The 15,717-nt window shown below is 49.9% G+C and overlaps 2 protein-coding genes across 7 annotated transcripts in view; both read left to right on the top strand.

The window, feature by feature from the left end:
- PCBD2 (pterin-4 alpha-carbinolamine dehydratase 2) overlaps window positions 1–10,075 on the top strand; it is a 53,556-nt gene extending 43,481 nt beyond the window's left edge. For 3 of the 6 annotated variants that reach the window (XM_017341067.3, XM_002710218.5, XM_070076112.1), the window contains 2 exons: window positions 7,399–7,479; window positions 9,488–9,733. In XM_017341067.3, coding sequence (XP_017196556.1) covers window positions 7,399–7,479; window positions 9,488–9,583 — 177 coding nt within the window. In that variant the 3' untranslated portion in view covers window positions 9,584–9,733. Of the gene's footprint in view, window positions 1–6,585; window positions 6,763–7,398; window positions 7,480–9,487 lie in introns of all 6 variants that reach the window. The other 3 variants (XM_070076114.1, XM_070076111.1, XM_070076113.1) reach the window with 3 other exon arrangements.
- A 3,492-nt stretch (window positions 10,076–13,567) lies between these two features.
- Window positions 13,568–15,717, top strand: part of CATSPER3 (cation channel sperm associated 3) — a 29,826-nt gene continuing 27,676 nt past the window's right edge. The window contains exon 1 of the mRNA XM_002710102.5: window positions 13,568–14,224. Within this exon, the coding sequence (XP_002710148.2) occupies window positions 14,127–14,224 (98 nt within the window). The 5' untranslated portion in view covers window positions 13,568–14,126. The remainder of the gene's footprint in view (window positions 14,225–15,717) is intronic.

The following is a 15,717-nucleotide window of genomic DNA, read 5'->3' on the forward strand; positions in this document are numbered from 1 at the left end:
TTCATCTAGTCCTCTTTAATTAAAGGCTTTATAAACAATAGATATTGAATGATATCTTTGGAATCTGTGAAAGTCATGACATGATTTTTCTCTTTTGATTATTACTATGGTAAGTTATGTTAGTATATTCCCTGATACTGAACTATCCTTTCATTCTGAGAATGCATCCTACTTGGTCATGACATTCTGTTCTTTTGCTGTGTTGCTTGGTTTTCTTTAAGATTTCAACAATAGGGGATCAGTCTATGGTTTCATTGTATGTACTGTCTGTGGGGTCTTGGAGACAATGTTAGGATGGGTTATAAAAATAATTTGGAAATATTCCTTCTAGTTCTGTGCCCTGGAGCGGTTTGGTTTGTGTTGGAGTTCACGGCCCTGGGAGGGTCAGGTAGAGTCCCTGTGGATTCACAGAATCCGGTCTGTGACGTGGGCTGGATATGTCCCATTTTGGTGATACTCTTAACACATTTCTTTTATTGTAGTTGAATTTTTTAGGTATTTCCATCTTTCTGAGTCAGTTTTAAATATTTTACTCAGAAAACTATTTTACTTGTGTTTTGATATGCATTTGTTAAAGTTTTGTGTAAGATGTATTTTTTGTATATTTAAAAATTGTCTTTGTATCTGTAATTCCCCACCTCACTTCTTGTTTTATTTTTGCTGTCTTCCTGTCTTGTTTTCCTGTTTTTAGTTGAAGTAGCCAATTCCCTATTATCTATATATTTTTTCAGGTAACCAGCTTTTGCATTTACTAGTTCTACTATATTTTTGTTTCCTAATACATCTACATCTGCTTTTCTCATTATTTGCTTTCATTCCTGCTCTTCTCCCTAAGTGTATTTTTTAAAAAGATTTATTTATTCTTTTGAAAGTCAGAGTTACAGAGAGAGAAGGAGAAGCAGAGAGAGAGAGAGAGAGAGAGAGAAAGAGAGAGAGAGATTTTCTATGCACTGGTTCACTCCCCAGTTGGCCACAATGGCCGGAGCTGCGCCAATCTGAAGCCAGGAGGCAGGAGCCTCTTCCGGATCTCCCATGTGGGCGCAGGGGCTCAAGGACTTGGGCCATCTTCCACTGCTTTCCCAGGCCATAGCAGGTAGCTAGATCAGAAGTGGAGCAACCGGGACTCAAACTGGCGCCCATATGGGATGCCAACACTGTAGGCAGCAGCCTTACCCACTATGCCATGCTGGCCCCATCCCTAAAGTGTTATTGTTTTTTATTTTCTTGGATTGGTTGCTTAATTTATTTTTATTCTTGTAATTTTGTTAATTTAAATATTGTTTACTCTGATTACTGTTTTATCCTAGATATCTTCTTTTTTAAAAGAATTACATATTTATTTATATGAAAGGCAGAGTGACAGAGAGAGATACATCCCCTGGTTCACTCCCCGAAACAGCCAGGTGGGGCCAGATGAAAGCCAGGAGCCAGAAACTTCATCCAGGTCTCCCACATGGGTAGCTGATACCCAAGCACTTGTCCCATTATCCGCTGCCTGCCCAGGTGCATTGGCTGGCAGATGGGATGCCGGTGTTGCACGTGGTGGCTTAGCCTGTTGTACCACAATGCTGGCCATCATCAGATACTATGCTTTCATTATTTCACATTTATCCAGGAACTTTAAGGAAATGTTTATTGATTGATTGATTTGAAAAGCTGCTAGTGAGAAGGAGAGACAGAGATCTTCTGTCTGCTGGTTCACTCACCAGGGGATGGCTGAGGGGATGGGGCTTAGGCCGAGTTGAAACCAGAAGCCAGAGGCTTCAGCTGGCTCTCTGATAGCAGTGACAGGGGTCCGGGCATTTGGGCCATCTTGCACTGCTTTCCCAGGCACATTAACAGGGAGCTGTGTCAGTGGTGTAACAGCGGGACTCCCTTACGGGACGGTGTTGTCACAGGCTGTGGCTGAATCTGCGGTGCTACATTGCCAGCTCTGATTCAGGGATTATTAAGGAAGGATTTTAAGAAGTTTCTACATGATATTTTTTGTTGGTTCTATGGCTGAGTTTTTTGTTTTGAGAATGTTGTCAGTACTTTATTACTCTTTGGAATCGATTGAGATGTTTCTGTGGCTTGATGGGTGTTCAATTTCTGTGACTGTTCAGTGGATGTTTTAAAGGCTGGATTCTCAGTTTTTATGGAGTGATAAATGTGTTTGAGCTTAGAAAGCATGATAGAACCAGCATCCTTTTTTTCTTTATTTTTTATTTTATTTTATTTTTTTAATTTTTATTTTTTGACAGGCAGAGTGGACAGTGAGAGAGACAGAGAGAAAGGTCTTCCTTTGCCGTTGGTTCACCCTCCAATGGCCGCCGCGGCCGGCGCGCTGCAGCCGGTGCACCGCGCTGATCCGATGGCAGGAGCCAGGTGCTTCTCCTGGTCTCCCATGGGGTGCAGGGCCCAAGCACTTGGGCCATCCTCCACTGCACGAGCTAGCCTGGAGGAGGGGCAACCGGGACAGAATCCAGCGCCCCGACCGGGACTAGAACCCGGTGTGCCGGCGCCGCAAGGGGGAGGATTAGCCTAGTGAGCCACGGCGCAGGCCTTTTTTCTTTATTTTAATACTATGTTTTCATGTATTTGAGAGTCAGAGAGACAGAGAGAAAGGGACCTCCCATCAACTGGTTCCATTTCCCAAATGCCTGCAGTAGCTGGAACATTTGAAGCCAGGAGCTAGGCATGCAGTCCAGGTCTCCCAGGTAGGTAGCAGGAACCTAATTACTTGAGCCATCACTGCCTCCCAGGGTGTGCATCAGCTGGAATAGGAGCTACAGCCAGGGATGGAACCCAGGTGCTCTGATGTGGGCATCCTAGCCCGTGTCTTAACCACTCTAAATGCCTGTCCCTCTCCCGTGTTGGAGGTCACGATGTGGGTTGTGTTTTCTTTGTTACATTTTCACTGTGTTTCCCTATATGTAACTGGTAGTGCTTATATTTTTATTTTGGTTCTCATAAATACTGTTGAACCTGCAGTTTTAGATTTAGTCCTGTTTCTTAGATAGCATTTGTGATCTCCTATGAGCAGCATCCAGATTATACTCCTACTTTATTCTACATCTCTGTCGCTGTTTCGTTGTAGTGTACGTTCTTTTTTAATTCTAGTGCTTATGTTTTGTACCTTTAAATAAACTTTTATGTCTAAACCTAGATCTTTCAGCTTTCAAAGATTGTGTTTTACTTTCATCTGCCTTCTATATTTCTATCTCTCTTTCTTTCCACTCCTTTGGTATTGATAACATTTACATTCCATTCCATAGCTGTAATCCCCGCAGTTGTTTTAAATGTACTCCTGGAGCTGAATGGGCTTACTGCTCACCATAGATTCTTTTGTATAGTTTCTCCATTCATCTCTTAGTATTTACAGTTCATCTCTTAGTAGTTTTCTCAAAAAGGAAGAATGGGAATCATTCCATGGATTTCCGAAATGTCTGTGTGTTACATTTAATTGTGAACAATTTTTTTTAGCTGGGTATAAAATTCTGTTTTTTTTTTTTTTTTTCTGAAGCTTTTTTTTTTTTAAGATTTGATTTATTCATTTGAGAGGCAGAATTACGTTGGCTAACTCCCCAGTGGCTGGAGCTGGGCCGATCTGAAGCCAGGAGTCAGGAGTTTTCTCCAGGTCTCCCACGTGGGTGCAGGGACCCAAGCACCTGAGCCATCCTCCACTGCTTTCCCAGGCCACAGCAGAGTTGGATAGGAAGAGGAGCAGCCGGGACATGAACTGGCACCCGTATGGGATGCTGGTGCTACAGGCAGAGGCTTAGCCTGCTTTGCCAGAGCACTGGCCACATTCCTGAAGTCTTGGTTGGTATTGCTCTTCTGACTTCGTGTTGGTTGTTGGCAGGTGGAAGTTTGAAGTTGACGGGTTCTTGGTCATCCTGGTAGGTGACTTGGTCTTTGGGACCAGATCCAGAAAGGATTCTGGCATCACCCTCTTCCTGTGATGTGTAAATGTGGTTGCATTCTTACAACCTGTAGACTTAAGTGTTTTATTTCTGGAAGTTCTTCTTTGGTTGAAGCTCCAGGTTTTCCTGGTCCGTCTTTTTTGTTCTTTATACTGACAGCAGTTCTCTCTGTGTTAGACCTCCTTGTTTCTCCTGTGCATTTGTTGTCTTTGAATTGTTCTGGAGTGTTGATCTCTGTTTCATTGTGCACATGTTCTCTAGCCTGTCCTCCGAGCCACTGCTGGCTTGTCAGGGATATTTTGCCGAGGACTATTTCCAGCTTGCTTCCATGAATGGTTTTCGAAAGCCTGCACTTTTAGCTACCTCAGGCCTTTTTCTTCTTTTTTTAAATTAATTAATTAATTTATTTGAGAGGTAGAGTTACAGATAGTAAGAGGGAGAGACAGAAAGTTCTTCTGTCTGCTGGTTTACTCCCCAGGTGGCCACAATGGCTGGAGTTGCACTGATCCACGGCCAGGAGCCAGGAGCTTCTTCTGGGTCTCCCACGTGGGTGCAGGGGCCCAAGGACTTGGGCCATCTTCTACTGCTTTCCCAGGCCATAGCAGAGAGCTGGATGGGAAGAGGAGCAGCTGGGACTAGAACCGGTGCCCATATGGGATGCCAGCACCGCAGGCAGAGGATTAACCTACTGTGTTACAGTGCCAACCCCTTTTTCTTTGTTTTTGTTAAAAAATATTTATTTGTTTGAAAGAGTCACACACACACAGAGGGAGAGAGACAGAGAGAACTTCTCTCCGTTGGTTCACTCCCTGTGTGGCCTTGACAGCTGGGCCAGGCTGAAGCCAAGAACCAGGAGACAGGAACCTCATCCTGGTCTCCATGTCAGTGGCAGGGGCCCACCTTCAGCAGGGAGCTGGATTGTAAGTGTGGAGCAGCTGGGACAAAAACTGGTGGTGCCCATAGGATGCTGGCCTCCAGGCGGTAGCTTAAGCCCCTGTCCATAACGCCGGGCCTGCCTCAAGGCCTTTAGATTCCAACTGGCATCCTAGTGAGCAAGTGGTTAGGGCCATAAACATAAATCTTAGAAGGAAAGGACAAATGCTTTCATCATCCGCTGGGTCAGCCAGTTGGCCCTGTTCCTTCTGCATTGTCTTCCAGAAATCAGAATTCCCTTTGAAGCTTCGCTCTTCTCCTTTCATCTGTATTCCTTGCAGTGGTTCTTCTACTTTAATTTGAACGTGTATAGTTATGGATGTTTTTAATTTGTAAATTTAAAAATAAATATTTTGGGGATTATCTGGTTCCATTAAATAGAAGGAGGATTATGGAATTGTCTCTGCTCCCAGAGCAGATGGAGTGTTCTTTTCCCTGAGGAAAAATTAGGAGTGAATCCCGTGAACATGGTTTATCAGGGTTCGTGATATTTTGTTAGATGTGAATGTTGGGTAGCAGCCGAAGGGGGGTCCACAGAGCTGGGGGGCATCCGGATTTGGATACGTGCGTTTGGTGGATTGTGTGTGGCTATGGTAATGCCTTTCCTTTGAACACTGTGCCTGCTGCAGTGGAGGAGATTCTGCTGCTGTGTTGGCAGCGTGTGTGCTGGTGGTTAGAGGCTGCAGGAGCACTGCTGGCTGTGTTCAGGTTGTTCCCTGCTCCATTTGGCTTCTGGGAAGTGGGAAGGATTCTAGGCACTGCTCTGGACTTTCGGTGTGACATGTGCAAAGACCTTGTGGCTGCAGGGCTGGGGAACTCGGGCAGTGACTGTGCCCACGTGATTTCTTGCCAGTGGGAAACCGTTTTCCCCAGTGTGCATTGGGATGTTACCCACAGCACATCACCGGTGTGTGTGGCACGTATGTGTGGCTTTCTTTCTGTCCACGGCAGAACCGGAACAGGGAAGGCAGCAGGCGGCGTGTTAGATGCTCTCACCTGTGGGAGGGCTTACCTCTGAGCGTGCCTCGTTAGCACTACCCTGTGCAGCTCAGCCAGAAGCGCCGTGGCCTCTTAGCTGTGCCAGGCACCCACACGCTTGCCTCCCTCGTCTTTTAGCAGAATGATCACGTGGGTTGCTCGGTACCACTCCCATTTATGATAGGAACACTGAGGCTCAGAGTAAAGTCACATGGCAGTTACGTGGTAGAGACAGGATTTGAGTCCAGGACTGCTGGCTGAAGAGGCCCTGCCCTGATGACCGTGTGATGGCGCTGAGACTCGCAGGGTGTTGCAGGCAGAGCAGAAATGCTCATTCTGCATCATTTCGTGCCCTGACTCCGTGTTTGAACAACTAAAGCGGACTTTCGTATCTGACCTGTCCTTCCTTTCACATAATTTGTAGCATCAGATTGTCCAGTGGAAAAGGCCTGGGAGAGTGAATGCTGTTTTTCCACAGATGATTCCATGCGTGGTTAAGTGTATTTTGCTCCTTTTCCTAAGAGGGAACACCTTCAGGCCTTAAATGTCAAAATGGAAGTCTTCATCCCAAGTACAGCTGGCCCAGACACAGGAACCGTAACGACAGACGCAGAATTATTTTAAGTGATACCTCCCCCGTTTCTCGTGTGGACCAGGGCGTGTTCCCTCTTGACGGCTGGTGGTCCAGAAAGCATAGCCCAGCTAGCATCGTGCTGCTTTTGCTGGATGGGTATCACGAGCTAAATATTTATTTTTGTGAACGTCTTAGGTACTTCCTTGAGTGCCCCTGGAGCTTTGTCGTGAGTGTGCCGTCAGCCTGGAGTCCCACCGAGTAATTCTGCCTTCTGGACGCAGGACACAGATGTTCCTATTGGCAACTCAACACTCATTCAAATTGGAAAGAAAGGGAAAAAAAAACCTTAAAAAAACTTTTCTCCCTGGCAGAGTGAGTTTGCCTTCTGCCTGACGAGAGCATGCTCCCACTGTCCCGCGGCCCGCTCCGGGTCACTGTCACCTCTCCAGCAAAGGGCAGCAGCAAGGAGACCCTGAGGGGCAGGTCGGCTTCTGTGTTGCTCTCCGTGTGGCGATGAAGGCACCTGGAGAGGAGGGCTGGGGCGGTGCCCACTCCCCAGGGCTCGCGCTCCGGGTGCACCCAGCAGGCCTTTGCCATGGTCCTCTGGCTGACGCCTTGGCCATCCACCCCATCACTGAAAACAAAAAGAACAAGGCTACAAGGAGAGTGGCTCTCAGGCTTCGTGGCCGGGTGCTGAGACCCAGGGCTCTGGGCCGAGGGGAAATTGTTCCCGTGCTGTTTAGGAGACTCCCGTCCTGAGGACAATTAAGCAGCCCAGACAGGTCAGTGGGTGAGACCAATTTCCTGGTTTGTTTATTTGAGCCCGACTGTTTTTCACCGCGGAGCAGCAGGTCAGAGCCCTGCTACGCGGTGCCTCTGGGCCTGCAGCGAGCAGTGCTTCCCTAGGTGGCTTCCCCCAGGCTCCCGAGGCCCCTGGCGCGGCCGGCCCTGGTTGGCACTGGCGGGCGGGGGCGCTGGCGGTGCTTACCCTGGCTTGTTCTTCTCCAGGCGTTCGGCTTCATGTCCCGAGTGGCCCTGCAGGCAGAGAAGATGAACCATCACCCGGAGTGGTTCAATGTGTACAACAAGGTAACTCCGTTGCCTTCTGGGATCACCTGAATTAGGGCTCTTAGGAAACTTGCTGCTCGCTTGTCTCCGTGTGCAGCTGAGTCGCTGTGCCTGAGAACGGGTGCTTCGCTCCTCCTCTGACGCCCGCTCATAAGGACGATGCAGAAGCTCTGTGTTTCCGTGCTCGTCCCCCGCTGGCAGTGACAGGAGGATGCTGAGCCTAGTCAGGCTCTTGAATGGAGCCGGAACATCAGTTACGCAGACAAGGTTTCAAACTTCAGGTAAACTGTTGAAAGAAGTGGTAGCAGATAGAGTCAGCGTGGCCCTGTGGATCGCAATGAGATGAATCTGCTTCAGAACCTTGAATAGCAGCCGTTAAATTCTGATCCTCAGCAGGAGCTGGCCTCCTTTCTTAAGAAAAAAGGGCGGACTGAGGAGTTGGAGGGGACCTGGTGGGAAGCATCGTGACCCCAGAGTGTCCCTGCTGTGACGGTCACGCCACGTGGTGCGTCTGAGCATCCCAGCTTCCCTGAGTTTCTGTTTTCTCGCTGGTAATCCTCTTGGAAAATGAGAGATTTCATGATGGTCTCGTGATTTATTGGCATAATTCAGAGCACCCTGGTACAGGGTGAACTTCTTTCCCAGATGCTTCTCTCGGCGCATAGTTTCCTTTTTTTTTTTTTCTTTTAAAGATTTATTTGTTTATTTGAAAGGCTAAGTTACAGAGAGGCAAAGGGAGAGAGAGAGAGAGAGAGAGAGAGGGAGAGTGAGTGTCAGTCAGTCAGTCTTCCATCCACTAATTCACTCCCTAAGTGGCTGCAATGGCTGGAGCTGGGCTGATCTGAAGCCAGGCTTCTTTCAGGTCTCCCAAGCAGGTGCCGGGGCCCAAGGACTTCTGCTGCTTTCCCTAGCTGTTGCAGAGCACTGGATTGGAAGTGGAGCAGCTGGGACTCAAACTGCGCCCGCCCTTATGGGATGCTGGCACTGCAGGCGGTGGCTCTACCTGCTGTGCCACATTGCAGGCCCCAAGGTTTTCTTTTCTTGTAGCTGACTTGTCAACCTGCAGCATTGTGCTCCTTGCCAACACCCCCCCCCCCCCATTTGGAAATGTACCTTTTTAACATCACTGCTAAGATACTCTAGTTGATAGTCTGGTTTTCCTTTGCAGCCTGAAAATAGTTGGTATAATTAAAATAATGGGAATTAAAGCAGAATCTCAGTCTCCCCCACCCCCGCACCCCATTTTCTATAAGACAGCAGTTGAGGTTCTGGCAGCTGAGTTGTCTCTCAAGCCTTTTTATCCCTGGGCACCTGCTGTGTCCTTGGAGTCTGCCACGTTTTAGAAATGCTGTGTGGGGCCGGCGCCGCGGCTCAATAGGCTAATCCACCTTGCGGCGCCGGCACACCGGGTTCTAGTCCCAGTCGGGGTGCCGGATTCTGTCCCGGTTGCCCCTCTTCCAGGCCAGCTCTCTGCTGTGGTCCGGGAAGGCAGTGGAGGATGGCCCAAGTGTTTGGGCCCTGCACCCGCATGGGAGACCAGGAGAAGCACCTGGCTCCTGCCTTCGGATCAGCGCGGTGCGCCGGTCGCAGAGCACCATCTGTGGCGGCCATTGGAGGGTGAACCAACAGCAAAAGGAAGACCTTTCTCTCTCTCTCTCTCTCACTGTCCACTCTGCCTGTCAAAAAAAAAAAAAAAAAAAAAAAAAGGAATGCTGTGTGTACTCATGATGTAGTATTTTCTTTTCTTTTTTTAATAGAAAGCTTTTATTTAATAAATACAAATTTCCTAAGTACAACTTGTAGATTATAGCAGTTCTTCCCCCAATACCCACCCTCCCACCCCCAAACCACCCCACCTCCTGCTCCCTCTCCCATCCCATTCTTCATTAAGTTCCATTTCATGGTGTCGTCTTTTCTAAAGCATTGAATCCTCTCAGTTCTCAGACACGAATGTTGAGTAATAGATTGATCTCTGAGCCACCCAAGGACTGCCGCTCAGGGCTTTAAAAACTGCCTTCTTCTTTCCTAGGTGCAGATAACTCTCACCTCGCATGACCGTGGGGGACTCACCCGAAGAGATGTGAAGCTGGCCAAGTTCATTGAGAAAGCAGCTGCTTCCGTGTGATTTCTTCCAGAGCGTGTGTGCAGTCTGATGCGCGTCTTAGCTGCCCTGTGTTTCAGAGACAGCTTACGCCAACAAATTAAATTGTAAACTCCCTGCCTGTATACAACATTTGAAAAATCAGTGCCTAAATACAAAATAATTGAAACCTGATCCTGAGGCATTTTTCACCCTCTCTGATCACATACAGAAGAAAAACTAACCCAGGTGATTATATTAGTAATATTCATAAAGAGAAGTGGCATCCTTTAAGGTATGAAACTGAGATAGGGAAGTATTCACACATTTTGTAACTTGGAAATTCAGAATGATCAAGACTGTATAAATGCATGGTGTTGGAGCACAGCTGGAAGGTGGGCAAAGAATTAACTCTGCAGATGGTGGGTTTTAACTTTGTATACAACAGTTCTCGTGAAGCTCACGTTTGAATGGTAGCTGCTGTGTCTACTTAAGTAATTAATTAGATCACAGAAGTAAAAAATGTCGGCTGAGCCATCCCAGTGTGTGACTTTGACTTGCAAGACGGGGGTGAAGGGGAAGACAGCGCTCTCGCCCTTGGCTCTGGGAGTTGTGCAGAAGGACCCAGTGCCCTGGCAGCGCTCACCAGGCCGTCACTGCACACGCTGAGGGGAGGAGCTGCGGGCCGTCGGTTTTCATTATGTGCATGTTGTGACCCCTGAATTGAGAGTCTGCAGCCTCAGAATGGAACAGGGGTCATCTTTGTAGTACACCCCTCTTGAGGGACCAGAAGCAAGCCTTCCCCACCCAGCCTGCCCTGCCCCAATCCGGAGCCACCAGGTGGGAACGTGACGCGGGGGCTGCTTCTGTTAGCCGAGAGGGGCGGGCCCAGTCGGCTTGTGCCCAGGGTCCTCAGACCGCAGTGGGCAAGGGAGAAAAGCCCCCGGGCCCTCGGGCAGCCAGGGGCTTGGAGCCCAACACTCCAAGTTCTGTTTCTCAGAATTTTTGTCAAAGGAAAGGCAAAGCTCCGTGTCCTTGGATCTGGAAATTTCACATTTTATTTCCAAAGATATGAATCGTTTTAAACATGAAAGAATGTGGATGTACTCAGAAGCAGGGTGAGTAGTGCACTGAGCCCTCTGGACTGCTCGCCCCGATCAGTGGAATAATTGCCAGGATGTTTGCCCCGGTTGCTTCCTATAGTCCCCCTGTTTTCACTTTTCCTTGCAAATGTATTTAAAAGCAAACCTGACAGCATGTCTTCTCTCTAAAAGGCACGGTCATTTTCCTGTGTAAACCGCCATGCCGTTATCCCACCTAACAACAGAAACCACGATTCTTCGGTACCACCTGATACTGTGGCGAAACCAGGTTGCCTCTGGGTCAGGACCGCGTCTGGGCGGTGGTCTTGTTGTCATCGGGTTTCCTGTGACGTCCGCCTGTCCATCTGGTCACACTGCCCCTTCACGCCCGCTCAGTCTGGAGAAGCCAGGTTACCTTACCACGGAGCTGGCTTGCTGGGAGACCTGGGGTGCGGGTCCCCTTCTGCGTGTGCTTGTTGGCTCCCCTGTGTTGTTATTTCACTGGTCGCTGAACCCTGAGTACAGCCCTCCTCCCCATTTTGAATGTTGGTCTCAGGGACTATACTTGATGGCGTTAACAGGTGTCTCACGTGTGCTCAATGGAGACTGCAGGATGCGGCTCATCACCCACACAGAGGACTGGAAGCGCGGTGACTGCTTAGCGTCTCCATGAGGGTTTGACGCTGGGTCGTGTGGAGGGGGATGCACGTGCTGGGGTTCACATGCGTCCCAGTAGAGAGTCAGAGATGGCATATCAGAAGCCTGCAGAAGTACACGCTGTGGTACCTTCCCACAGAAGGCGGCCCCAGACTTGCTTCTCGTGACTGCCTTTTCGTCCTCAGAGAGACGTCGTCAGAGTTGGGGGCCCCGATGTTCCCGTCTGCTCCGAATCTCTGGGCGATGACGGTGGCGTCTCTGGTGTGATAAGCTTTCTTTTCCCTCCAGTTTCTTCCTAAGCGACGGCCTGAGTAGAGAGGAACTAAGCAGACACGACCTGGGACTCTGCGCGACCTCCGCTGACTGCAGCATGACCCGTGCTGGGCGGCGTCCTTTCCTGAAATGAAGCCGGTGCACGTTCTCACCACGATGGTTCTTTCTGACGTCGGTAAGACGTAGGAACCAAGGTTGCCTCTTGATCAGCAGCAAAGTAGCCACTGTGATAGGGTTTGCTGTAACACGTGTCTCCAAGGCAGCGACTTGGGGCTGTGAAGCAGTGACTGAGACTGGAAGACCATCCTGCCGTGCCTGCCGCCTTCCCCTGGCCGTGGCTCAGGTGCTGCAGCCCGGGCGGGCACAGTGGGCATCGCTGCTGGAGGGGCAGGAGCGTAGCCCTAGGCTTCTCCCGCTGTTGTGAGGAGACGCGGGTGATTGCAGTGGACCCTGGATAGGCTGTCGCCTCTGATTCCTGCCTGCTCACCCAGCTGCAGCTCCAGGCCCAGACTGCACGTGTGGCTCAGGGCCCTCGGAAACCGAAGTCCACAGTAGCTGGCCGTGCTGCCGTGGCTGAGAGCTGCTGGGCTCCTCCCTGCTGTCCCCCTTCAGCCTGCGGTCATCGGGAAGCAGTGCCTGATGATTCTCATCGCCCCTGTGTTTCCCTGTAGCTGTGCTTCGCTGGAAGAGGGAAGATCCGGGAGCTGACCGCTGGGCTTCCCAGAGATGCTGTCCCACCTTGCTCAGCCCCCTGGGGTTGTGGGACCGTCCCTGGGGCTAGGCATGTGGGAATCTGTAGAGCACACCCGTACTCAGGACCTCATCCACGTGCCGGCTGTGGGGCAGGCGGGATGGGAGGTGTGAGCTGGTCCAGGCTCTTGGCGAGCAGCTGCTGTGGGAGGCCAGTCTGGGCATGTGGGGCAGGAGGTCCAGAAACCTCAGGGGCCGTGTGAGCGACGCAGGCCTTGGGAGCGCAAGCTGCTCCAAGGGAGAGAAGGAAGAGGGAGAAGATAGGGTTCAGGTTTGGGTCTGGGGGTGTTAATCCAAGTGATTGAGAGTTTGCTGTTGATCATCAGATCCCCGTGCGGTGTGTGTTGGTTGTGTTCGGGAAATGGCCGCGTGGCTGGTTTTAGAACATGAGGAAGAGCAGAGGTGAGAGCGTGGTTAGCTGTTCCTCTTGGGACCCGACACGTTGGTTTCCAGAATGTTGACCAACTCAGCGAAACCTTTACCACAGCACAGTGCTGCCCGGCCACCCCCCCCCCCCTTTTTTTTTAAAGATTTATTTATGTGTTTATTAGAAAGGCAGAGTTACAGAGATACATAGAAGAAGAGATAGATCTTCCATCCACTGCTACACTCCCCAGATGGCTGGAACAGCCAGGTCTGGGCCTGAAGCCAGGAGCCAGGAGTTTCTGGTTCTCCATGTTGGTGCTGGGGCCCAGGCACTTGGGCCATCCTCCACTGCTCTCCCAGGTGCATTAGCAGGGAGCTGGATTGGAAATGGAGCAGCCAGGACTCCATCCAGCTCCCATGTGGGATGCCTGCACTGCAGGTGACAGCCTAACCCACTCTGCCACAGCACTGTCGCCTGCTTTCTCTGTCTTGATTTGCCTTGAAAGCCAAAGAGGTTAGGAAGAAAGAGGAGAATATAATAAAAACACAGCCAAAGAATAATACAACTTACAAGTTTTACAGGTTTAAGTTGCTCACGTAACCCTCTGGCCCTTACTCGGAAGCACCTGCTTGCTTCCAGACGCTGCCTTGCTGTCTGTTTTGGTGGTGCTGTGCACACAGCCAGGACCTGGTCACCCAGGGCGAGCACATGTGAATGTCGCTTCTCTGCTCCTCCTCTTGCTTTTTTCGAGCCCCAAACCCACTGTGATCTTTCCTTGTGCTTCACGGCGCTTCCATTGCTGTGCCCTGGATTTGGGCCCTGTTGCCTTTTGCTCTTACGTGACGCCTTGACTTTTTTTTTTTTTTTTTATGATTTATTTATTTGAAAGTCAGAGTTACACACAGAGAGAAGGAGAGGCAGAGGCAGAAGCGGAAAGAGAGAGAGAGAGAGAGAGAGAGGTCTTCCATCCGCTGGTTCACTCCGTAGTTGGCCGCAACGGCCAGAAGCCAAGAGCCAGGAACTTCTTCTGGGTCTCCCACATGGGTGCAGGGGCCTAAGGACTTGGACCAACTTATACTTTCCCAGGCCATAGCAGAGAGCTGGATTGGAAGTGGAGCAGCTGGGACTCGAACCGGCACCCATATGGGATGTTGACATTGCGGGCGGCAGCTTTACCTGCTATGCCACAGCACTGGCCCCAGTGACCTCTAGGCCTCTGGCTGTGAGATGGGGGCACTTGAAGAAGAGATGGCCTCTGTGTGGCCTCTCTGTGGTGTTTCCTAGCTCTGGGGCCCGGCGCTCCATCTCCAGGCCCCGTCACCTGCTGGAATGGCTGAGAGTGACCTCATAAAGCATGATTCCTCTCTGCTGCCTCCCGGAATCCAGACGCAGAGGGAATCTCTCAGCAGAATTTCTGCTGGATTATAAAAGCGAGGAATAAAAACGGCAAATTGGGACAATGTCTCAAGTCTTTCGCCGGAACCATTTGCGGGTCGTCTCTAGTTCACTGCTGGACACTGCGTCGCTGGCGTTTTATACGCGGTTCAGGAAGTTTAAGTAAATATCTTTCTGTTTCCCCGCTTGCTAAGAGAGCTGCAGATGGCCATGGAGGCAGAGCGGCGTTGACCTCTCACCCCTTCCCAACGCGGTGACCACTGTTGCTCGACCTGGACACCCAGTGGCTGCTTTGGTTCAGTTTTATCCTTTTGTATTAGCTACTGTGTTAGATAATTTGAAGCCGTTTGTGTGTGTTTGGCAATAGACCTCATCTTAGATCATGAAAATTACATTGTATTCATGGTCAATGTATGTTTTGTATTTTTAATTGTAATGAGACTATATTCATTTCTTAGATATATTAGGAAAAATAACATCTTCTTTGAGAAAAATTGCCAAGTGCAGATAAATATAAACACGTAGGAAAAATGATCACCTGGAGCTTCGCCATCCGTAGGCAGACATGTCAGCATTTTGGCCTGTTTCCTGCTGAGTTTTTCCTTGACATTTTTATATAAGTGAGATGATTTTGAGCAGAGAATTTTTAAAAAGATTTATTTGAAAAGGAGAGAGGAAGAGATAGAGAAATAGAGAGATATCTTCCATCTGCTGGTTCACTCCCCAGGTGATCCCAGCAGCTGGGTCTGGCTAGACCGAAGCCAGGAGCTTCTTCTGGGTCTCCCACGTGGAAACAGGGCCCCAAGCACTTGGGCTATCCTCCACTGCTTTCCCAGGCATGAGCGGGGAGCTGGATTGGAAGTGGAACAGCCGGGACTAGAACCAGTGCTTGTATAGAATGGTGACAGTGCAGGTGGAGGCTTAATCTACCATGCCAAAGTGCCGACCCCCTGAACAGAGAAATTTTTATTTTATTTTATTTTTGACAGGCAGAGTGGACAGTGAGAGACAGAGAGAAAGGTCTTCCTTTTCCGTTGGTTCACCCCCAATGGCCAGGAGCCAGGTGCTTCTCCTGGTCTCCCATGCAGGTGCAGGGCCCAGGCACTTGGGCCATCCTCCACTGCCTTCCCGGGCCACAGCATAGAGCTGGACTGGAAGAGGAGCAACCGGGACAGAATCTGGTGCCCCAACCGGGACTAGAACCCGGGGTGCCGGCGCCACAGGCGGAGGATTAGCCTAGTGAGCCGTGGCACCGGCCCGAGAAATTTTTTTTAAGATTATTTATTTGAAAGTCAGAGTTATAGAGAAGGAGCAAGAGACAGAGAGAGGGATCTTTCTGCTGGTTCACTACCCAAGTGGCTGCAACAGTCAGTGCTGGGCCAGGGTGAAGCCAGAGCCAGGAGCTTCAATCAGGTCTTGCACGTGGGTGCAGGGGCCCAATCACTCAGGCCATCTTCGGCTGCTTTCCCAGGTGAGTTAGCAGGAAGCTGGATCAGAAGTGGAGCAACCGGGACTGAAACTGACACCCATGTGGGGTGCTGGTGTTGCCGGCAATGGCCCTGAACAGAGAATCTTGTGTCTTGTTTTGTGTTTTCCTCTCCAGTGGGTCATAAACTGAATCATGAACAGCGTACAGGTTTATTTTGGTGTCTGTG

The sequence above is a fragment of the Oryctolagus cuniculus genome, chromosome 6 (genome assembly GCF_964237555.1).
Source record: "Oryctolagus cuniculus chromosome 6, mOryCun1.1, whole genome shotgun sequence".
Lineage (NCBI taxonomy): Eukaryota > Metazoa > Chordata > Mammalia > Lagomorpha > Leporidae > Oryctolagus > Oryctolagus cuniculus.